Source organism: Nannospalax galili, unplaced genomic scaffold (assembly GCF_000622305.1).
Source record: "Nannospalax galili isolate Female #2095 unplaced genomic scaffold, S.galili_v1.0 scaffold1852, whole genome shotgun sequence".
NCBI lineage: Eukaryota > Metazoa > Chordata > Mammalia > Rodentia > Spalacidae > Nannospalax > Nannospalax galili.
Genome location: NW_008331531.1, coordinates 339270 through 365053, shown reverse-complemented (window position 1 = coordinate 365053; position 25784 = coordinate 339270). Strand labels below are relative to the sequence as shown.

Genomic DNA, 25784 nt, shown 5'->3' with positions numbered 1-25784 from the left:
AATCTGCTGCTTTTTATAGTACATAGTGGACTGTAAGGATTATTTATAGAAACACATTCCCTGAATTATGTAAACACAAGATAAGTCCTGTCTTCACAGACCTAGCATATTTTGGCATTTACTCTAGAATGGTGATGCCTCTGCCTTCTAATTTCTCCTGCTGTGTTTTAGATGCACCCAATCAGGTTCCCATTGCTATTTGCCTTCTGGGAGTTGAATATATTTTTGCTCTTGCCTGCAATCAGAGAACTATTACATCAGCCAGGAAGAAGGCATCCTCACCCATTCGTCACTCAGAGGGAGTTGTTTGGAACTCAGCCACCCACAACCCTCAAGTGCATGATGGTGAAGCCCCTGAGAGCAGACGGAATAATTACCAGAACAATTTGTTGAGTACATTTCTTGTTCTTCCTGTAACACTTTGTCTTAAACTTTTGGGAACTATTTTCTTACATCTTTCTTGCTGCTCCTTTTTTCTTGGCCATGGCTGAAATTAAAGCGTTCTCCTTGATACTTCCCATCCTATGTTCTTTTTTTTTTTTTTTTTTTTTTTTTTGAGACAGGGTCTCCCTGTAGTCCCAGCTGGCCTGGAACTCACTTTGTAGACCAGACTGGTCTTGAACTCACAGAGATCTACTTTCCTCTGCCTCCCAAGTGCTGGAATTGAAGTTGTGTGCCACCACGCCCGACAATTATTTCTTATATTATGTGAAAAAAATTTTGGGGGTCTTTCTGAAACAGGGTCTCCCTACAACCCCAGCTGACCTGGAAGTCACTGTGTGGACTGGCCTTGATCTCACAGAGATCCATCTCTGCTTTCCAAGCGCTGGGATTAAAGACATGTTCCACCATGCACAACTATGTGAAAATTTTTTATCCCTCCCACTTTTTCCTGTTGTGTCTTCAATTCATAAATTTTGCCTAACTTTGAATAGAAGTTCATGTACATTCACCTACGCACTATGATTTCAAATACTGTGTTATATATCTCAGTCTTCTGATGAAAGCAATACTCCATTACTCTCTTCTTCAGTGTTTGATATAAAATACATTTTTTTGTGATATTCAAAAATATCTCTGTGCTGTTTCCATTCACAAGAAAGCTATCCTCTGCCACCCCCTAAGAAGCTCCTCTTATCCACATGTGCTCCTTGGCTCATTTCCTATGCTATAAACTCTCTCTGATGTAATCACACTATTCCATTTTCAATCTTGAATGGGGCCCTTTCAATATTACCTTCCTTAATTTATTTTGTAGAGTTAACATTAAACTTTAATTCTTCTCAGGCTTCTTTATAAATATTTTCCGTCATACTGATTTATTAATTCCTGAAATCTAAAGACAACTATGAGAAATGCTAATAAACACTTAATGTTTTTCCTTGATTATTTTATTAATCTGTGTGTTGGTGTCATGTCTCCTTAAGAGGAGCACAGGGAAGAAGAGTCTTACCTCCTCTCTAGTGTCTCCTTAGCAGTTCTGAATTAGAGCATTAGACATAAGAAAGAACCATGTTTTAGGGATATTTTTGAACTTAAGTTGAAGTCCCAGGTCAGCCACTTATCAACTGAAAGACAAGGATGGTGATAAGTGATCTTGTTGTTACCCCACTCCTTAAATTTAAAACGTAGATATTATCACTGATTTCTTGTTTAATATAGCTACTAATTTTTTATGACCGAGAGGAGCACATAGCATATGACTTTAAATTCTTCATATCCAATAATTTATTCAGTGCAGTGATAATTGCTCCGATGTTTCTGACAAAAAATTATGAAACTTTTGCTTGGAGAAGCTCTGAAAATCACTGATCCCCATTTCTTAACCCCAGGCCGAGGTTGGGTAGATCACTGTACTGAAATTTTATTAGAGTATTTTGTGTAATTATTCATGATGTCACACCCATTGAAATTTAGGTTTTTTCCATTTCACTTTCACTGAAATGAGGATGATTAAAATAAGATGAAGTAGCTGAGCATGGTGGTCGCTCCTTTAACTCCAGTCCTTGGCAGGAAGAGGCATGCGGATCTCTGTTCAGTTGAGGCAGCTTGGTCTACATAGGGATTTCCAGGACAGCTGGGCCTATGGGGAGAACCTGTCTCAAACACAAAAATAAATAAATATATAAATAAATAAATAAATAAATAAATAAAAGAGAGAGAGAGATAAAATGTGCTGGTGAGAGGGCTCAGTGGCTTCCACCAATTCTGACACCATAGTTGACCCCTCAGGCCCACATGGTAGAAGAGAACTTACTCCTTCAACCTGCCTTCTGGCCTCCACAGGCAGACCATGGTGTGCTGGTGGGTGCATACATGCACACATGCACCCCCCCACATAAACACACCAAATTAATAAATGTAATAAGAATTAAAAAAACTAAGATGAAGAACAGCAAGCACATTGGATGGGGGGAAACTGAAACCTCAATCCACACATTGCTGATGGCATGCATAATGGATGGCCAGCTTGGGGTAAAACTGCTCCGCTGCTTCTTAACAAGTTACAAATAAGAACTCTTTACAAACTAAAAATGAACCTACCATTTGACCTGGTTATACCATTCCTTGGCATATACCCAAAGAACTCATCCTATTGCAGAGACACTTATACATCCATGTTTGTTGCTGCTCTTTTCACAATAGCTAAGAGATGGAAGCAACCTAAGTGTCCCTCAGCTGACATGTGGATAATGAAAATGTGGTATATTTACACAATGAAGTTCTACTCCAGGGCAAAGAAAGACAAAATTATGAAATTTGCAGGTAAATGGATGGAACTAGAAAGTGTTATACTCAGTGAAGTAACACAGACTCAGAAAAACAAGCGATGTATGTTCTCCCTCATATGTGGATCCTAGCACCACATCCTTATATTTGAGTATGTATCCGGATGTAACTACAGGAGCCATAATAATGAAAAGGAATCAAGTAGGTAAAGGGACAGAAAGAACCTGAGAGAGAACAGTAGGAGACAGGTGTTACTAAGGGAGAAATGGATAAAAATGGGGCTATTTAAATGGGAGGAGAAAAGGAAGGTTATACAAGGAGCTTTGGGAATAAAGGGAAAGAAGGAGCTCAAGAGAGGTGGAACCATGAGAAATGGGGAAAATGGGGACACTTTAAATGGGGAAACCATGGTGGAAGGGTTAGACAGGGAGAGAGAGAGGAGAGATAAATAATGCCTAGCTAGTTTAAAAAAACCAGAGGGAATCATATTAGTCCAACAGCCTAATGACAAATTAGACGTAGACTATCTCTACATGAGTCCATGTATGTAGCTGAAGGCTTTATAACAAGAAACAGTGCCAGACGGGAGAAACCTTCCTTTGAATTGTTGGCCAGGTGGTCCAAGAAACTCCTAAAATCACACAGGCTATTGTCACAACCCTGGATAGCCTCCCAGAGCTTGAAGGTAAGACCCTACTTCTGAAGACAGAATATACTTCGGGCACAGGTTTTAGAGCAATGGAACTGAAACCACTTTCCTTAAAACCTAGCTCTCATACCTTTGGAGAGCAATATGGTGCCAAGGGAAAACATCAATCAATGGTCTAACACCAGCTTCAAGACCAAATAACCATATCAATGGCTGGCACAGCATATGATATTGGTGAAGTAGTGGTTTTTTTTTTTTTTTGGTGTTTTTGAGACAGGGTCTCCCTGTAGCCCCAGCTGTCCTGGAACTCACTATGTAGACCAGGCTGGCCTTGAACTCACAGAGAGCTGCCTGCCTCTGCCTCCCAAGTGCTGGGATTAAAGGCTTGTGCCACCACGCCTGGTTTTTATCTTGGGTGCAATCAACAGCCACCTAATTGGATTAAAAGCCCACTCAGTGGGAGGAAACTCACGCATGGTACTGTAAGCATAACCAAATACACATGGCTTGAGTGGCCATAAATCTTAGAGAAAACCCCCAAGACTTTCATATCCCTAAACTAACATGATTTCTTACTATGTTAAAAATATGTATATTTATATTTACAGACAAATATCCTATTACCACTGATCAGAGAAGCTTATTTTGCACCACTGGAGACTATTACCAAGTACCAAAACTAGTCACACACAGTCATTGTCTATGTTTGTCCAGGCCTAACAGACATATCTACAATGCAACCTCTACATCTAAGGCACATGGAACACAGAACAGGGGTAACGAAGAGGACACTAACAAATCTTTCAATTCTCATTAATGACGATTGCTTATGCAACAGAGGGCCAGGAACACCAAAGGTCACAAATGGCCAAAGTGTAGAGATTAAGAGTCTGCAGAATGCTAGTCCTTGGACAGGAGTCCTATGTTAATCTTACCCAATCAGGGCTTAGGGACCATCATGGAAGAGGGATGGAAAGATTGTAAGAGCCAGGGAGGAGGTACATGACCATATGGAAGCAGAGTCCTCCAAGCTCCAGAGACCCTGCTCATATGAGTCTATGGCAATAGTGTCAGCAGACAATAACCCAGCATAGAACTGGGAAAATGAACAGGAGATCCCAATCTTAGCTGAAGAAATATTGGCAACTGATTACTGCTAGGTGAGGAAGAGCTGGTCTTCCTGGAACAAGAGATTCTAGACAGGCTGACTGGACATCAGTGGACAGATTTGCACTGGGGGGTCTGGTGGGGATGGGGGCATAAAGATTATTAAGATTGTTTGAGAAATTATGTATGAAATACACAAAAATTCAATAAAAACAAGTTTTAAAAAAGTTACAAATGAATGTATCATATTTGACTCAGCATTTATTCTCCCAGAATCTCCGTATGAGAGATGAAACTTAAGTCCCTGCAAACACTTGCATGTGAATGCTATGGTAGAACTTGTTGTAGTAGTCAAATCTTAGAAACAAATTTCCTGTACATCCACTAATGAATGAATAAACACGAGTGTCATACAAAGGAATGGCATTCAGCAATAAGAAGGACAAATATTGAACAGTTCATAAAATTATTGGACTAAGAAACGTGCTGAATGAAAGCAGGCAGAAATAAAACCCTGCATTAATGATTCTGTCTTAATGAAATTGTTGAAATGACATGAAGAAATCTTCATAGTGCTATAAGCTAGGAGGTGAGGACAGGAAATGATTGTAAATGGACACAAATGTCTTCCTCAGGTGGTAGGAAGATTCTAAAACTAATTGCTGTCATCGACAGATAACTTTGTTAATTCACCAACAATTTTTTAACTTATTCTCTTCTAAGCAGGGAAATTTTATTAATACAAATAAAACTCCAAGAAGATTTTAGAAATCAGTGGAGAGACCTAAAGAAGAAAAGTCATTTGAGTTCAAAACATGACTCAAAAATTTAAAAAGTCCTTGCTCAAGATGGACATGATAAAACATTTAAAGATTCATATTTTAAAACATTTTAAATTTGAAATATGGACTAAAAATATTCAAAAAGAGTTCACATTTACATGGTCCCAATTTCTCAGATGCTAACAACTCCAGAGTTGATTTTGGGTGGAATACGTAAAGCCTATGCAGTTAAGCAATATTACTACGGATACGAGGCATCCTTTTCTAACTCCGTATTGTATGTGTTAGTATGTCACTTCATATTGTGTGTGTCACTATGTCCTCGTACAATGTCTTGGAAAGCCATACTTTGACACTGTGCTTAATATTTTCTAAACTTACTAGCTAATTTAATCAGCCAGAAAGAAATATCTGGCTAACTGAAGACACGAGCTTTGTTTTGTTTTTAAATCAGAAACAAATCTTGTCATATTTTGATTTAAAAAAATCTGTAGCTACTTTAAGAAATTTCAAGAAACTCATTTTTATGTTAAAAATTTTAAAATAAGAAGTATAAATCCTCCTTGTATTGTTATTGAGTAACAGAAAGGCACAGAATAGTAAATGTAAATGAACAGATATATGGTTATAATACAAATAAATGAAATGTAATGAAATAATTTCATTTACTGTGAAAGACAGAAAATTAGGCTCTTAGGACTTTATCAAGACTTGAAGTTAGTGCACATTATGGATAGTTAGGTCTGTACTACTTAAGCTTAGTTGACTAATGCTTGGATCTTTACAGTGAAGAAAAAAATGTCCAAAGGAGGAAATCTTCTATTTATGCTATAGGGCAAGCAATAGCGAAATTTAATCTCATGGAGTCTTCTTTTGGCTTTTAAAATCAGACAGTTAATTACTCCTTTGTTTGATCTTCATTTATTTTTCACTGTATCTTGTGACACTTTGTCTGAATTCAACAAGTAGCCACAAGTTTAGTGACATACATTTTCATGCTCTACTTCCCTTTACATAAAGACTGGACATGTGGAGGTTTGTAAAATATTTATTTCACATTTTCTCTTTTTTCCAGACTCGAAGTTTAAAAAGATACAGTTGAGATCAGATCACAGAGACAAATAATAAAAAAACATTTTGAGTATGAAATCAACTTTCAGGATCAATCGCCAGGTTCCATTTGTGTTTATTAAAAAATCAATGGTTATAGAATATAGTCCCTGCTATGAGTGTGGGGAAGGAAGGACAGATGTTTGAATTAGCTCATGCAGTCATTGTACAAAATGAAATACAGGGATATCATTACTGAAAAGGAAACGTGAAATAATCCTAAGATTGCCTGCATAGAGAGGCAGAATCCAGGTTACAACATGCCTTAATACCTGTAATATTTGAATCTTCTGAGTTCATATATAGATGAACTTACAGCTCAGTAATAAGACATAAATAACACAACATAACAGTGGGTAAAGGTTTAAGTATACATTGTCTCAAATAAAGTATATCAATCGCCAAATAGATAAAGATACAAAGTAGACTTGTGGATGCCTAGAGCTCTGGTGGAAACAGGGACTCACTGAGTAGGAATGGCATGACAGAGAGGTTCTAAAATTAGAAATAGATGGTGGGGGTGGTTGCACAACTGTGCAGTGTTTAAAAAAATTAACCAAATGCATACATAACATGAGTGAATCTTGCCCCAAGAAATCTTAAAACACATAAAACATAATTAAAATTATATTCTATGTAACGAGGGGTTTATAGTTCATGATCTGCAATGCACCATGTTTTAGTGAAAAATGAATGTGGAGTCTAGAAGAAGGACTACTTACATCCAAGCTTAATGCAAGCTAAGTAACCAGGTAAGTTATCTTGAACTGTGTGTAAATGTACACATTTCGGTTTCACTCACCTGTAACTTTGAAATGATTAAGGTAAACATTTTAGAAACTAATTTTCAGTATAATGGATTTAAACACACATACACACACACACACACACACACATATATATATATTATATGTATATATAATGGGATAATAAATTCCACCATTTAAAGTGAAAATAAAAATCCAGAGGGGACTTCCCACCATTATTCCACTAGCCCTGAGAGGTTCAATCTGCTTTGCCAGTTACTCCTTTCTCCATGAGCCTTTCAGTGTGTGAGAGTACTTCATAGAAAAGTCTATTCAAACACAGATCAGTTCACAGCCTTCAAATATATTTTAAATCAGAATAGTTAAAATTCTGCAATTACTTCTTTGAAACCAATGAAATAAACTCAACAATTCAATAAATGCAAATATAAATATCTGAACAAACCATACTTGCATTTCTCTACTTATATCATGCAGTGTAGAAATGGTGAGTGGGGGTTGGAGAGATGGCTCAGCAGTTAAGAGCACTAACTGCTCTTGCAGAGGACCTGGGTTCGATTCCCAGCACCAAGATGGCAGTTATGAACAATCCTTAGCTCCAGTTCCAAGGGACTCCAAAACGCTTCCAACCTCCACAGCATTGCATCACATGGGTGTACACTCACATACATACAGGCAATACACTCGTACACATAAAATAAAAATAATAAAACATTTTAAAAAAGAAATGATGAGTGAAGAGAAATGTTGACAATGATAAACATTAGGTTTTTCTATGATACCCCTTATCTGTCTCTCAAGAACAATTCTTTCTATCATATCCAATTTTCAGAACTATTATTGTAACCTTTTATGGATGTAGTGGGATTGGAATAATTATAGAACTTAAAAATTGTAGTCCAAATGTGTGCAGGTGCCCATGGAGGCCAGAAGGGGATGTCAGATTTCCTGGAGCTGGAGTTACAAGTGGTTGTGAGCTGCCTGACATGGATGCTGGGAACTGACCTTTGGGTTCTCTGGAAGGGCAACAAGTTCTCTTAACTGTGGAACCATGTCTCTATCCCCCCAACAATTACAGGATTTTTGAATTTCAAAGTAGAGGATATCTTAAAGAACATCATTGTTAAGCTTCAATTTACAGAAAATGAATTTCAAGGAGAGTGACCAGAGTGGTAATTTGAAAAAGTCCTATAGGAATTTACAAATAAATATTACTGACATTCTAAATTCTAAAATTTAAAATTACCACAAAAATGATCTGAGTAGAAAGATACAGGCAATTTATAGAATGCTAGTCGTTCATGGCAAGAAACAATATATTGCTCAAGAATAACATAGTCTGGTGAAGCGTGCAGAAAACTTGAACCACAGAATAGGCATATCTGTCTTCAAAGGTAAAAAGATTGAATAGAATGTGCATAATGCCTATTTTTCACATTGGTTTCAACAATGTGAGGTCAGCTAAGATGACAGAGATATTTTTGTTTACTATTTTACAAAACATTCTGACATTAACCCATGTAAATGTGAGAAAACAGGAAAAATGAACTTTAGATTGGTAAAATAACTTTTCAAAAATATATTTTATTTATTATTTTTATTTTATGTGTACAAGTGTATTGCCTGCATGTATGTGAGTGCACCCAGGTGGTGCAATGCCACGGAGGTCAGAAGAGGGTTTCGGATTCCCCTGGAACTGGAGTTAAGGATGGTTTGTAGCCATCATGTGGGTGCTGGTTATTGAACCTGGGTCCTCTGAAAGAGCAGTCATTGCTCTTAACTGTTGAGCCATCTCTCCAGCCCCGGTAAAATAACACTTTTGGGGGGTATTTAAGAGTAAAACTTCAGCTATTTAAGTTAATTAATATAGCAAACATATTAATGAAATATATGTTTAAAATTATGAATCCAAAGAGTCAAAAGAAACTTAAATATACTTTTGAAACTGTAAGTAGCATTTGTTCTTAATTTCTGTTCTTTTTAAGGAAATATTTTTATTGAGTTTTTGTGCATTTCATATAATAGTTCTCCCATACATGTTAAGTCTTATCCAGTCAAGCATTTGTACCCACATGTTCTTTGGTGCAAGTTCATCCACTGGAGTCTAGTCAGCCTATCTAGAGATCTTAAGGAAGGCCTACTCTCCCTCACCCAGCAATAATCAGTCTCCAATAGTTCCAACTAGTGTTGGCCCAGTGCTCATTTCCCTTGCTTCACTCTGGGCCCTTGTCTGATTGAATTGGCATGGGTTTTGTGCTTGATACCACCATTGCCACAAATTCACATGAGCAAGCTTCTAGCGGCCTGAAAGCCTATTTCCCTATGTTCATTATCCAACCCTGGCTCTTACGCTCTTTCCACCCCCTCTTCCACAATGGTCCCTGAGCTGTGGGTGGGTGAGGTTTAATATAGGAGTCTTATCCAGGGACATACACTCTGCAGTATCTTATTCTTAAAACTTAAGCAGGGTGGCCTTCTGTGATATGGTTAATTAGACTCACACTACTTTTACTCACCTTGCTTAGGCCCTTTTCTTTCTTTCTTTCTTTCTTTCTTTCTTTCTTTCTTTCTTTCTTTCTTTCTTTCTTTCTTTCTTTCTCTTTTGTCTTTCTTTCTTTCTCTCTCTTTCTCTCTCTCCTTCCCTCCCTCCCTCCATCCCTCCCTCCCTTCCTCCCCCCTCTGTCCCCTCCCTCCCTCTTTTCCCCTCCCTCCCCTCCTTCCCTCCCCTCCCCCCTCCTTCCTTCCTTCCTTTTTTTTTTTCAAGGATAAATAACCACAAAACAAAATTTGAAGTATTCTGTCATAAATAGGTAGTTCTTTCTGGTGGACAGTTTGGATTCTGGATTCAGATATATTTATGTATTAGATCTATTGCTGCTTGTGGACAGAGAATAATTTATGTCTTGGGGTTTTATGGTTGTTTTCTTCATAAAATAATAAGCTGCATCACATATTTATTCTAAAATAATGAGTTGCATTAAATATTTCTTCATTAACTGTAAAACAACCAATTAAGTTTTTCTTCAGAGTGGTGTGGAATGTATTTGTCATTGGCTCTGATGAGAAGAGAGGTCTCCGTGTTTGTGTTATGGCTCATTCTGGGCCTATGTGTCTTATTAATGATGTTATACTCCCTTTGGGCCTTTGAGTATTATGGTACCTGTGGCTCTTCAGTTATGTATATTTACCAAAGACAGCTTGTAACTACTTTGGGCTTTTCTGAAAGAGTTAACCAGGACTTTCTAGAACACTGTCTTAGGATGATCTGCAGGGAATTCTTCCCATCATATGGGAAACTCTCTATACTGCTTTAATTACTTAGATCTTACCATGCTTTCAAATTGTAAACTATCTTATAAAGTCCTAATGATCTCTTTGCTTCTTGTCCTGAGCAATATGTAGTGTACAATCAATTGTATTAATCATTGCTTAACCATTTTTGGTCATATATTTTATCTCCTTGCCTTACATACAAATGTATTTTCTGCTCTTAAGATTAGAAACTCAGGGCTGGAGAGATGGCTCAGTGGTTAAGAACACTGAATGTTCTTGCAGAAGACCTAGGTTTGAATCCCAGCACCCACACGGCAGCTAACAACTGTCCATAACTCCAGTTCCAGGGGATCTGATGCCTTCTTCTGACCTCCATGAACATTGAATGACACAGGTGCACCTACAAACATTCATGCAATACACACATACACATAAAATCAAATAATAAATAAAATATTAAAAAGATTAGAAACTCATTTGGAATACACTAATATATCACTGATTTGGAGTTACACTGAACATGTTTGTGCTGAGTCAAATGAATTGCTTGTGTATGAAGATTTTAAAGTTTAACATTGCATCTCTGTTGTTTCAACAAATGAGGGAACTCCATGAAAATACACACTGTTTTTCAGAAAATTTTTTTTTTGGTGACTAGCAATCAGTACCCTCCATTATCATAATCCTTAAAAAAAATCACAATTAGAATTGAGTCCGGAAATACAGAGATTCTCTTGGACTGTCTGTGCCCATGTACTTTCGGAACAATGGGAGGAGCCTCTGTGGTGATCAGGGCATCCTGCCAATGAAGGACCTTCAGTTAGATGCTGGTGACATTTAAAAAGGGCAGTGGGGTGAATGTCAGGTCACTGAACATCTTCTGGCAACAAAGTGTCTTCCCCCATCTGCCCTTTCTATTTCCTTGAAATTCAACCCTTCAATTCCTGTAACCAGTGCAGGATTGAGGCAGCACCTGCATGCATTTTCCATCTCAGACAATCAACCCCATTAACATCAAGGATCAAGAAGACCCACTTCAGCCTTGTGGCAAAGAAACTTATTCTTGATACACCTACCTCAGTTTTATTTAAGTGGAGCCCTGTGGAGTTCAGAGTAAGATGTATATAGATCATAGAGCAGTGCACATGCAGTGGGTCCCTCCCGTGGAAGGGGTATTCTTCCCTCAAGTTTAAGTACAAGGTTATCTCCTTTGTCTAAGTAAAACGCAGAGAGAAAAGAGTTTGGAAAAACCATTTACTTCCTTGAATTTCAGTTCTCTAATGCTTACATGAGAAAGATAATATTTAACTCACATAATTGTTGTCACACTAGATGGTTAGCATGGAGGTTATTCTTACCAACATAAAAATTAGAAATAATAATGCAACATAAACGATGCCATGGAGATTTGATGTGGCCATTTTACTGATCTGAACATTTTTCCTGCAAGATGCCCACTCGCCCAATGAATTTTTGATTAATTTTCAGAAGTACTGAAGAATGACATGGAAAAATCATTCATAAGAACAAATTATAATGTGGAACTTTCCAGGTTGTCACTTCTGTCAATGAGCTCTTTCTTCTCTATATGAATTCTTCTTCCTCTTCTGTCTCAATTCTCCAAAATTATTTGGTGGCACATCTGGTGTCCTTGTTTTGTGTGTACTGCAGGCCTTTGCTGGGTGAAGTCAGTGAGGCTGCACCTCTTTAAGGCCTCCCAGCCTCCGTAATGCTGCCTTCATCTCTTTGTTGCGCAGTGTGTAGATGACGGGGTTAAGCAAGGGAGTGATGACTGTGTAGAAGACAGCAACTACCCCATCCAGAGGTTCCTGTGAGCCAGGTCGCAGGTAAATGAAGGTGCATGGCACGTAGTAAACAATCACCACAGTGAGGTGGGCAGCGCAGGTAGAGAAGGCATTGCGACGCCCATCTGCAGACCGGATTCGCAGAATGGCAGCTACGATGTAGCCGTAGGAAGTGAGGATGAGCATAAAGCAGGTGAGAGCCAGGAAGCCAATATCTACAAAGGTGACCAGCTCATTGATGGTGGTGTCTGCACAAGCTAGACGGAGGATGGCAGGTATGTCACAGAAAAAGTAGTCAACTCTGTTTGGGCCACAGAAAGGCAGCCTGAATATGAAACTGGTTTGGAAAAGCGAGTGGATGGTCCCTCCAAGCCAGGTGCCAAAAGCCAGGTAGTTACAGACACTGCGAGTCATGATGGTAGCGTAGTGTAAAGGCTTACAAATAGCCAGGAATCGGTCATAAGCCATAAGTGTGTAAAGAAAGCATTCGGTACAGCCCAAGAAATGGAAAGAAAAGAGTTGAATTACACAGCCCCCAAAGGAGATAACTCTGCTATCCAAGAGAAAGCCAGCTAGCATCTTGGGTACAATAGCAGAAGAAATAGTCATATCTAAAAAAGAGAGGTGACATAGGAACCAGTACATGGGCCGGTGGAGCCGGATGTCCACCAAGACAGTGAGAATGATGAGTCCATTGCCAGAGACAGTGAGGAAGTAGATGGCAAGGAAGGTAAGGAAGAGTGGTACCCCCAGCTGAGGTGGGTGGTGCAGGCCTACCAGAATGAAGTAAGGCACAGAAGTCTGGTTGCCTCTCTGCATTTCTTTGGTGTTCACATCTGTTGAAAGACAGCAGAGAGGAAGGCTTAATGCCCATGTAAATTCTCTAGACATGGCACGTGTGTGCTATACTCAGGCACAGAAGGGACTCATTCCCCCCACCCCTGTCTGTCTCATCTTTCTCTCTTTCTCTTTATCACCTTGCTTTCCCTCTCAGTCTCCCAACTGAGATTCTGTTTGGTTCCAGAGAATATTCCTTTGCTCCAATAGGAAGTCAATGAACTATTTATACAGTAGTCTTTCCTTATCCACAGTATTGTTTTCCAAAGTTTCAGTTATAATCACCCATGGTCTGAAAATATTATTTGTCTTGCCTTTTCAAGAGTGAAGGATCATAGAGTTTTTATTATTGTATATCAGTAGATTAATATTTTATTATTTAAGTTGCTAATCTTTTACTTTTCCTAATGTATAAAGTAAAGTTCATCACTTAAGCATGTATAGCAGAGAACACTGCATGGAGAGAGGTTGGTCCTGTCCAGGATTTCATATGTTTATTAGGGATTTGGAAATGTATCCCTACAGATAATGGAGGCTATGATCTAGCTTCAGAAGAGTGAAGGAAACACCACAAACAGAACAGAGTTTCTCAAATCAGGAGGAAGTGTTGTGATATTAAATTTAAATTAGCCAATAAGCAGAATTATCTCGTGTTTTCTTTCAGCTTGATCCATAGTCTTCATGCTAGAGTTAGGCTACCTCTTATTTATTTTCCAAGAATATAGAGTTGAGTTGGAATCCTATTTTTAATCTACTTCTACATAAAATGCTGCAAATTCTGTGTCAAATCTGATATATTCAGAAACTGGTTTTATTAATAGATTTAAAGTAGTTTATTTTTTCAAAAATTCTACATAAAATTTCACATGCTATTTGAAATTCTTCAGGCTAGTAAAGCAATACAAAACCAAGCCTTAGGACACCTGACTATATTTACATTTTGATAAGTGAGCACACCTGTCCATCAGTTCATCCATCAGCATTCATCCATTTATCCAGTGGGACAGTATATATTTCATCCATCCATCCATCCATCCATCCATCCATCCATCCATCCATCCATTCATCCATCCATCCTTCCTTACCTACATCCATCTATGTACTAGGACAGTATATATTGGGTTTAAGAACATGACTTCTAATGTATTACTGGGGTAGAAAAACTTAGTCCTTCCAATTCCATTTAGAAATGCCAATTCACATTTTTGGCATAAATTTTAAGTCTAAGTGGGAGTAATATTAGTGCTTACTTAATAGGATTGTTTTCGGGATTAAACAAACTCATTTGCATAGCTCACAGTAGCACTTAATAAACATTAACTGTTATTTTCCCATCAACTAAATGTTGTGGTCCTCCACTGGCACGCAGATCAGTCTTTGTGTGCCTCAGATGTGGAGCAAACCTGTGTCTTGCAGTGAGTTGCTCCAGCACAGCTTTAAAGCTGCATCAGAAAGAGCTGCTTCTCCTGGCACTGGTGGTGGTGGTATCAGCCACAGGGAAAGTGAGGTAGCAGGAAGTGGCTAAGGGGTGCATAGGTCTCCCACACAGTGTCTCATTCTTCCCACCAATATTTGCTCAGTTTACAAACTGGAGGCAGACATCCTAATGGTGTATCATCTTCACAACGTCTCAGCAGCAACCCAGAATTACCCAGAATTCTTCAGGGAGTATGTAATATGAAACCGGGCTTCCAGCTGGATTGCTGGTAGTCAAAGGAACCATGGTGGTAGCTTGTCATCTAGTTACTTTTCCCCCCATGGACCACCTGGTGTCTTTCATCTTACCTTTGCAATAGTCTTTTCTTCCACAGAGATTGCTTTTTTCAATGATGAGTTTAAGCAACTTCTGTTCCTATAGACTTTCTGTGCTAAAACTTAGTCCTCAGTAAACAAAGTGTTTATCACTTTAAACAAGGGCTTAGAAATACATAGACATTGAATAATCATTCAAAATGTAGCTATAAAAATATGAGGCAATGTTTAGTGATTCTTCCTGGATTTCCCAGGTGCCATGGTTTGGCATTGCCAAAATAGAGAGTTTTAGTTTCCTGGTATAGTATATAGGAACAGAGTTCCTCCAAACCCAGTGTTAATCTTGATTTTTACTCTCTTCTCAAAACTTTATTCCATAAATTAGGCTCTAAACAAACAATTTTACTGTCTCCATTATGTAGTATATTCTTCAGTCTGAAACAGTCTTGTCTCATGTCTGAACAGTTTCTGCTGGTCATTCAATATCCCAGAGTGTGGTTGATCACTTTCTCTCTAATGATCACTCATTCATTCTTTGTGGTCATACAATACTTCATTAACGTTTCTGAGACAGGCTTACTATAAGCCTGCTGTAATTTGTGTATGTCTGATATCTCCACGAGGCTAGGAATTTCTCTTAGAAACCTTTTAAATATTTCATTGCATTCCAACTGCACAGCACACCTCTCACAGCTTCTCAAATAATAGCAAGTGAATTTCATTGTCTGGTAGTTCCTATTATTTAAAAACTGATTCTAGGATAATATTAGTTAAGTGTTACAATCTGGTTTCTAAAATCACATGAATCATAATACTGATATATTCACAGCACACTAGCTATATTGTTTTGGACAAATCTGATATTTTTACTCTCAGTTTCTCATTTAAGAAGATAGGGCAAATTATTAGCAATAATTAAACATGAATCTTTTCTGAGTCTATGTGAATTCACTTAGAATTTTTCTCTCACATGAGAAAAATCAAATTTCCTCCATGTCTCAAATTTTTTCTACATCATAATACCTTTTTTCTTATCTCACTGTTGCCTTAGAAGCCAAATTCTTATTCTTTTTTTTTTTGTAATTTATTGTTCTTTCTACAGAGAAGGGAAAACATATCCGATTTATCTATTACCAACTAAATATTCTCCAGTAGCATGGTGAATACTGTTTAGACCGCCTCATGCTGCGTTAGCAGTGCATGGAACGCTGATCTGAACGATGCACAAGGCTTGTGGATGAGGACGCCAGGACTCATCTGACTGCTTCGTCTTGGTTTGTTACACCCAGTAGGACCTGAACTAGGCTTAAGGTGAACTCTGAAGGTCTGGATCAGAAAACTCTAATACTAGACTGACCTGAACAAAGTTCAGAGTCTTTCCTGTCAAGCATACCATCCTTGGAGGTCTCAGCTCTTCCCTCTGTTCCCAGCACCTCTAACAATTTGTAAATATGCATCAGAAGTATCCCCGTTACTATACCTCTCCTTCCCTGTTGGAGCCTGCTCTGCTGGTAAGATCTGCCTGGATGTGAATCTGCTGTGAGGCCATGGCCAGCTGCTCCCCTCAGCTTTTTCTTGTTCACTTCTGCTCCTTAAGGAGGCCCATTTCAGCAGCTTGATGGGTCATGCAGCTTTGGTGTGTGCCAGGTGCTCCTTCTGTTTACTCTTATACCCTTGCCGAAGCTGTTGGCAGTGGGATCCCTCGTTTTTGGTCTCTGGAGTCTTACTTTCTGCCAAGCAGCTTCATCCTTCCTGTAGTCCCCATGGGGTAGAAGGAAGTAAAGGTGGGGACTGAGCTCACTCTTGCTTTATTCACTGGGGGCAATTAATATAAATGGGAATAAGTTGCATGGGGTTTTGTTATCAGCAAAACTTATGTTTGCTTAGTTAGTAGTGGTGGCACAGGATCCTGATAAGAGCAAGCACTGAATGGAGAGCTCCCATACCTTTCTTTGAGTTTTAGTTTCTTACCATTAAACTTCAATTGATGCTTCATTGTTCACTTATTCCATTAAGGTATGGGTGGAATTCCAAAGAACTTTAAAACAAAAGGTATTAAATGAATGATATATATATGTATGCATACATATATATGTATAGTAGCCCCAGCTGTCCTGGAACTTACCATGTAGACCAGGCTGGCCTCGAACTCACAGAGATCCGCCTGCCCCTGCCTCCTGAGTGCTGGGAGTAAAGGCGTACACCACCATGCCCAGCGAATGCTATATTTTAATGACTTTAAAAGTAGTATTAAAATTGAATTTGGAGTAAATGACTAAGACATTGAATTAGGTAGGTCACAGTATCTGGAACAGAACTGTTTAATCGTCTAGTGTGCAAAATATGAAAAGAATGTCAGTTCCTCAAAAGTCAACCATACTTTGATCAGATTCGTGAGGGCCTTTGAATAAGCGACCCAGAATACACCCAATTTTACCCTTGAACAAATTGAATTCTATGGAGACCAAGAAAGTCTCCAAAGGTTAATGTCACACGATTGAATGGATAAAATTCTTTTTTTCTTTTTGCTTTTTTTTTTTGTAGTGCATATGCAAACTTTATTTGTAGTAGAGATATTCAAAAGTTGAACACTTACAAGTTTGAAACATTTAACATCAGTACTGTCTTAAAAGTTTCATGCTACTTCATCCATTGACCTCTTAGATTCTTTTTTTTTTCTTTAGTAAAAGCAGATATTTTAACACATGTTATGGAACTAGCTCTACACTGTATTTACATGTATTAATTCATTATACATGTAAATATACTCAGAAAGATAATGGCAACCTAGATCTAGGAGTTGTAGAATCTACAATTCTGCAAAGATTCTGTTGAAAAAGAGAAGTTGGTCCTAAAATATTGGTTCATATATCTTGAGTGGTCTGCATCCTAATTCCCTATCTGTAAGTTGGGTAACCTCTTCAGAGAATGATAAGAATAGGAGATAAGAATTGGCTAGGCAGTTAGGGAAAAAAGACCCCAAAGAAAAGTAGCCAGTTTCTTGGTTAAAACTCACAATGTCCTTGGGCCTCTTAGCAACATATTCTGTTCCAAAGGCCAAAAATGTAGAAAGTATTTGGGAGCTTTTATCTAATCCTTAAAAGATTTTAGGACTATCTCTTCAGATGGGGAGAATGTTAGAGTAGCCAAAAGCCCCACAAAAAAATAAATAAAAGACCCCAAAGAAAAGTAGCCAGTTTCTTGGTTAAAACTCACAATGTCCTTGGGCCTCTTAGCAACATATTCTGTTCCAAAGGCCAAAAATGTAGAAAGTATTTGGGAGCTTTTATCTAATCCTTAAAAGATTTTAGGACTATCTCTTCAGATGGGGAGAATGTTAGAGTAGCCAAAAGCCCCACAAAAAAATAAATAAATAAAAGAAAAAACAGTACATTAAAAAAAAAGAAACAGAGGATCTTATCAGAAAAGAAGTGTTCTCAAGATACATGAATGGATAAAGTTCTATCCAAGTCTATGTAGACAAATAGCATGGATTAATTCAACTCCAGGAGCAGAAAAGCTTATAGATCTGAACCAGTGTTGGCAAGCTATAGCTTAAAGATACTTGGTAAAACATGTCTTGTCTAGTGTTTAATACATTTTATTTACTTTGAGAAATGTTTACTTGGTATTTTTAAGGAACATATCTGGGAAATGGCACCTGACTTTTTGCATGGATGCTAACATTCAAACTCAGGTGCTAGGAGTGGAGAGATGACTCAGCAGTTAAGAACACTGGCTGTTCTTGTAGAAGACCTGGGTTTGATTCCCAGAACCCACATGACAGCTAAAAACTGTCTGTAACTCCAATTCCTGGGGATTCGACACCCTCTTCTGTCCTCCACAGGCATTGCATGACATGGTTGCACTTACCCACATGCAGGCAATACATGCCTACACATGAAGTAAAAATAATAAAAAATATTTTATACAAATTCAGGTCCTAATGCTTGTGTAGCAAGCACTTTACTCACTGTGCATCCTTATTAGCATTTTTTCATTGTACCGAGTAATTATGGATTTAATGCTTTTTGATACTATTTGGATTTCTTCTGTTGTATAATATTAATACACATTTTAGCCTAATTTCCATTTGAGAGATCAATAAATATTGATTTTTGGGCATTATGTATTTTGAATCCAAAACCTTTGGCAAATATGGATATTGTCAATATTCTTATTCTGATGCTTACATTTTCCTGTTTAAATATTTTGTAATGAACAGTAATGCCAAACTGAAGAATAAGAATAGTTCATGAAAGAAAAATGCTATACACAGTAACAGCCAACAAATACAAAGCTTAGCCTTGTTATTTATTTTGAAAATGCAAATCTTAACACCTCAGTTACATGCTACTTTATACCAAAAGAGCTAAAAGTCAGTTATGGCCATATGTGGAAGATGTGGCAATTTCAAATCCTGGTAACTGGAGTATAAATTGGTACTACAAAATGGTGTAGCAGATCTGCTAAACTGATATGTAAGCCTTAGAACTCAGCAATTCTACTCTGAGTGGTGTGTGTGTGTGTGTGTGTGTGTGTGTGTGTGTGTATCCAGAAAGAAAGGCATACTATATGTACTTGTTTGGCAAAGGAAATTCCATATACATATAACATCTTCATCTACATCTATATAAAATGTATTCTGGAAATTTATTACAAACTATTTTTAATAGTAAAACATTGGGAACTATAAAACTATGAAAGAGTTGAGTGAAAATAAATTGGTGTTTATTCAGATGATGGGTTACTGTGCAATTGATTGGAGGTCATGCATGCATGCTCTCTAAGTATCTTTTCATGCGTTCAATTTACCTATGTTTGTTAAGATTGAACATAAAAAATAAGATATCTATAAACATATAGACCAATGACTCTCAGGGAATTTTGCCTCACTAGAATCATTTGATTACATGTGGAGATGTTTTGGAGTGTCATGGGCATTGGGTACTCAACATTCCACAACTAAATGATAGTCCACAGGAAACACTTATCTTGTCTAAAATATCAATAATGTTGACAATAAGACCAGAAGGCTAGTGTAAGTAAAGATGACTAACCCTGTGACAATAGAACACTTTTGAAATACATGTAAAAGTTGCTGATGAAACAGCACATGTTCATAGAGGTAAGATTTAATATTTTATTTTTTATTGAGTTTTTGCGAGTTTCATACAATATAGTTTGATATTTATTCACACCTTCCACACCCACATTTCCCCTCACTCCTCCCCCCAATTATATATATATATATATATATATATGCCTATAAAGTCTGATTTGTCTCTTCAAATGTCCTTCAGTGTGGGTCCATCCACTGCACCCACCAAGAGTTCTATCTTTATAAGACACTACTTCATCCCCTCCCAGCAGACATCAGTAGGGCTGGGATTTCTTACCCACTTAGATCTGAACAGAGAGTTCTCAAAAGAAGAAACAACAATGACTAAGTAATACCTTAATTGTAATGAAGGAAATGAAAAATCAAAACAACTTTAAGATTTCATCTAACCCCAGTTAAAATGGCTAAGGTTTAGAGAAAAAATGACACCAAATGCCAGTGAGGGTGTGGGGGAAAGGGGAACCCTCATCCACTGTTGGTAGGATTACAAACCACTGCAACCACTGTGAAAATCGACGTGGTGAACTCTAAAAAAATAAAAAATAGGGGCTGGAGAGATGGCTCAGCAGTTAAGAACACTGGTTGTTCTTGTGGAAGACCTGGGTTCGAATCCCAGTACCCACATGGCAGTTGTTAACTGTCTGTTACTCCAGTCCCAGGGGATCTGACAACCTTTTCTGACCTCCGCGGGCATTACACAACACGGGTGCACTTACCTACATGCAGGCAATACCCTCATACACCTAAAATCAAAATAATAAATAAAACGTTAAAAAATGTTTTAAAAAAATCTAAAAATAAACCTACCATGTGATCCAGTCATAACACTTCTAAGCATATACTCAATGAACATATCCTACTGCAGAGACACTTGCACAGCCGTTTGTTACTGCTCTTTTCACAACAGCTAAGACATGGAAACAACTAAAATGTACCTCCGCTGCTGAACGGCTAATGAAAATGTGGTACATCTACATAATGGAGTTCAACTCAGTGATAATGAAAAAGGAAATTATGAAATGTTCAGGTAAATGGACAGAACTAGATACTGTTAACTGCAGTAACACAGACTCACACATACAAGTGACATGTTCTCTGCCATTTGTGGATCTTACCCTCAAATCTTTAGATGTGAGTATATAGCCTTATGTAAATGCAGGAGCCAGGATGATTCATTATTTTAAAGATGTCAGTTCTTCTACAGTTGTTATACAGATTCAAAGAAATTACAAAAGTTTCTCAGCATGTTTTTTGTTTACATAGAAATATAGGTTCCAAAGTGTACACTGTATTGAAATGGATAGTCATACAAATGATCAAGATACTCTTGGAACAATGAAAAATAGAATCCCAAATCTGTATACAGAAAATAATTATGGAGCTACAGTAATCAGAGAGTATAGTATTTGTATGAGGCCAGACAAATAGAAAATAGCACATTGATAATCAAACATAATGAATGGTACATACAGCAAAAATGATGTATGATATGGTAAAGAAAGACAGACTTCCTCAAGTGATTGTTTTGGGCTTTTTGAAAATTCAGGTGAGAAAAATATTGACCTTGATTCTCAAAGCATGCACAAGAAATAAAATTACAGGTTGATTGTAGCTATTGCCATGCCAGCCTTTATGACACTTAAGTAAGGATATTTTAAAGAAGACACAAGAGACTAACCATACAAAATGGCACATTGTTCTATAGTTATTACATTTTGAAAGAAATCTTTTTCAATTCAGTTTTAATCAACACACAGATGAAACAATAAGGAAATTACATAAAATTATAGTTGGAAACTTACATTTCTTTTTTCTCAATGTATATTTTTATTGAATTCTTGTGCATTTCATATACTAAATTTTAATCATATTTAGATCCCCTACGCCATCTGTACCCCTCATAGTTCCCCCACTGGATTTCATGCATTCTGTCATATATGTTAAGGCCTATTGAGTCGTTTGTGTACCCAGGTGTCCCTCGGTCAAGTTCATCCACTGGAGTCTAGTCAGCCTATCTAGAGTCACTCCCTTAAAGATGAAAAGAATACATCAGCTAATGAGGTAATCCCAACTATAACCAAAACTAAGTAGAAGATAAAAACATCTTTGTATAATATTCAAGGTAAAATTAATTCAAATTAGTAAAGGATATTAATCATTTAAAGCATGAAATATTTTTAAGTGAAAACTGACAGACATTTATAAAGCAAATTATCAACACTGAAATCACATTGAACTCTTTGGATGCAGTTTCCTAGAGTAAACAACAATCTATACTTAAATACTGACAATTTTAAAAGCATGTTTTTTATTGAATAATGAATTATTATTTTAAATTTTTAAAATGTTCATATAAATCAAAAAGAAAAAGAATAATACTACAAACAAAAATTTAGTAAGTTCCATAATGAGCTAATTTACAAAATATGACATATCTATGAAATATCGAAAGTGTTTTAAAAATGATAATTATAGCATAACTAACATTTAATTATGACTTGAACAATTAGGAAATCATTAAACTGTAAGTATTTCTTTAGAAATAGTGACTCTAAAATCCTAAATAATAACAACAAAATTTAGAAATTTGGATGTTTTAGCTAATCATAAAAATGGTGAGACAATGACATTGGAATGGAGAGTTTAGAAAGTGACTACTATATGGATTCTGAACAATGTTGACTAGAGAGGAAGCCATCTGAGCATCTTCCTCACTGACCAGGTGAAAGCAGTTCAGTTTCTCTCCTTAGATGCAAATATTTGTTCCAGGAGACACAGGCTACCCCAGAATGATACAAGTAAGAAACACATAGGGAAATCTGCATGTTTTGGAAAATCCTGTCCCTGGTGACTGCCTGTTTTTGTACACACAAGGAATCTGAAGCCCAAGAGCAATCCCATCCTCTGAGACATGGGACCAGATTAACCAATTTAAGCACCTGCCCATTTAGCCATGTGTGTCTCCAGTCTCCCCACTCATTGGCTACTGATAAGAAATGGACCAGTTTTTCTCTACTAGGTGTGTCTGTTCTTTGAGTGATAACTAATGGACTAGCACCTGTTTATAACAGTGATATATTTGCAGCTAATTTCAAGTGATTTTTTTCATGAAATAAATCATATTTTTAAGGTGAGTTTTTAGGTAGGTTTAACCAATTTTCTCCTGCTTCACTTAAAAAAACCTTAATTTCTTAAACAGCATGAATATTTTTATGCATCATCCTAATTATAGTTATCTAGTCTTCCTAATAGGTGCTTAGTAGGTAGGCAGATAGAAAAAAGATAGATATAGTGTGTAAATACATCGGCAAGCATACAAATACACACAGTCAAGGAAGTTACAAATAGTGGCCATGTTGCTACAGGACTAATGAGAGTCAAAAATTGCAGCCTCTGATGGAGACTCCAGCAATGAACTTAACCTGGTAAAATGTTTAACCCGATAAAGCATTTCTTTTTCATCAAATCTGAATATGAAGGTCTCTGTGATTTTGTTCTGTTGATGCAGTAGAAATTTCAGGTTTATACTTTCTCCCTTGAATGAGTCCTGAATTTAATTTGATGATTGTAGTAATTGCTGCTGTCTCATATTTGAAATAAAAACACAAATTTAATGTTACTGAAGTTACATTATTTGTAAGTAAGGTAAATTTTATTTCACGTGAAACCCCCCACCCAGGAGAAGATCCTGATTTCTTTTGAGTGGTGAGCCTCTTTTATGCCTTTTTCCTACAGAATAATTAGCTATCACTTTTTCAACATCACTTAACATATATTGATAATAATGACCACATTTTTTAATGAGTAAAGAATTTTTACCTTATTTCAGCAGTATAAGATATCAGTTTTCCTTGACATCAAGCTGAAATAGGTTATCCTTATTTGCCTTTGGTTTTATTTTTCTGTGTCAGGTCATAGGTATTGGATAAGTTGCATAAGATCTGATGGCATCATCTCCTCCTAGGAGAACATTGTCTGGGTTTATGAGAAGTGGAAGGTGGAATGGGATAAAATGTCATGTTAAGGAAGCTGATGTTGTAGAATACTCAGGAAACTAGGTTAGAGGAAACTGCTCTTCCCAATAGGTTGTAGCTGACCAATCACATATGAAGTTGATTTTCTTTGATCTTCATAGAAAATGATCAAAGGGAAGAAGGGCAAGAGGTAAGTGATAAATGAGGTTTAGTATTTTCTAGATGATGCTGGATATTGTGTGGACTCTCACTGAGAAGACTGATAAAATTCTTACATGTTCTGAGAGACCAGAGAAAAACAATGGGGCAACAGTCACAGAGGCAGGGATGAAGCTTTCTGAAAGGCTAGATTTAGAAGAGCTGATCTTCCTAAAACAAGGGACACTAGATAGACTGGCTAGACTTAGTGGACAGACTTGCACTGGGGAACAGCTGGGGGCACTGATAACCCAGGGGGCCTTAATAGGGATGACAGAGTATATGGGCTCCAGTAGGTGGGGAGCTGTGGGAGCGTGCCAGTGTGCATGGGGGCATAAAGATGATTAAGATTGAGCTGTTCTTTATGAAATACACAAAAAAATCAATAAAAAATAATACAGACGAAAAAAGGATGAGAGATTTCCTCCTTCCTTCCTTCCTTCCTTCCTTCCTTCCTTCCTTCCTTCCTGCATTTCTTTCACTTTCTGTTTGTTTGAGAGAGGGTCTCTTTGTAGCCCCAGATGACCTGGAATTCATTATATAGACTACGCTGGTCTTGATCTCACCAGGGTTCATCTGTAATTTAAGAAATGGCAATTCTGTAAAGTTTCTACAAAGTATAATGTGTGATTGACTATCATTTATTAGGCAGTGATCACATGACAAAGCACTCTACCAAGTTCTAGATGCATATCATCTAATTTACCACCTGTGACTTCTCAGGGAGGCAATGTTAGTAATGCCAGATGACAGGTGAAGGGGACAGAGAATTTAGAAATACTCATCATTACAACTAAATTCTTGCCTTTTTAAGTTTTTCCATAAACTTTGGAGAGAGAATAGAGCATGAGTTAGAATCATAATATACCTGTGAAGGATTATATACTTCCTACATAATCAGCTCTTCTCCCAGTACATACTGTCTCCCCCAGGGTTGTATTTATGATGGGACCCCACTCTACTGATTACAATTACCTAACACTTTGTCATAGCAATGGGAAAGCTATAGTTCTTATGGCTTGGAAGATGCAGCTGCCATGATGTAAGAATCCAGGTGGCTGTGACTTCAAAGGATATAGGACTGCCTGAAGGGGAAAGGAATAATGTGATCTATGAAGAGCCACCAAGAACACGGAAACTCACTCCAGAAAGTGCAAGGAGCACAAGTTTGTTAGCAATCTCAATGAACGTGGAAGGTTTGGGGTTAGAGAGATGGCTCAGAAGTTAAGAGCACTGGTTGCTCTTGCAGATCACCGGGGTTCAGTTCCCAGCACCCATATGGCGGCTAAAAAGCATATGTAGCTCCAGTTCCAGGAGATCCGATGCTCTCTTCTGACCTCTGTGGGCATTGCACCATACAGGTACACTTAATGCATGTAGGCAATATACTCATAGTTCCCAGGGACTATGAGCATCTCGCAAAATGTCCTGTAATGGTGGTGGGTCATCTGACTTCTTGATCAAGGAGGCCAAGGAGACCCCACCAGATGGACTTGAACCAGTGTCCAGTCTATAAAGAAGAGGGTCAACACAGAGGAATCATGTCTTCCATGTTTCCAAGCGAAGCCAACCATGGTTGAGCAGGACCTTTGACTTATCTTCACATAGATGGAACTGGTAAAAGAAAGGAGCCAGGGGCTCCTCCCAACCCCATGGGACCCCTGAGGAACAGATCCTC

At 37.6% G+C, this 25784-nt stretch overlaps 1 protein-coding gene across 1 annotated transcript; it reads right to left on the bottom strand.

The window, feature by feature from the left end:
• Positions 1-12096: 12096 nt before the first annotated feature.
• LOC103728703 (olfactory receptor 10G6) lies at positions 12097-13089 on the bottom strand. Its single transcript, XM_008826663.3, has one exon. It carries the CDS (start codon positions 13040-13042, stop codon positions 12107-12109), a length of 936 nt encoding a protein of 311 aa, XP_008824885.1. The 5' UTR covers positions 13043-13089; the 3' UTR covers positions 12097-12106.
• Between the last annotated feature and the right edge of the window lie 12695 nt (positions 13090-25784).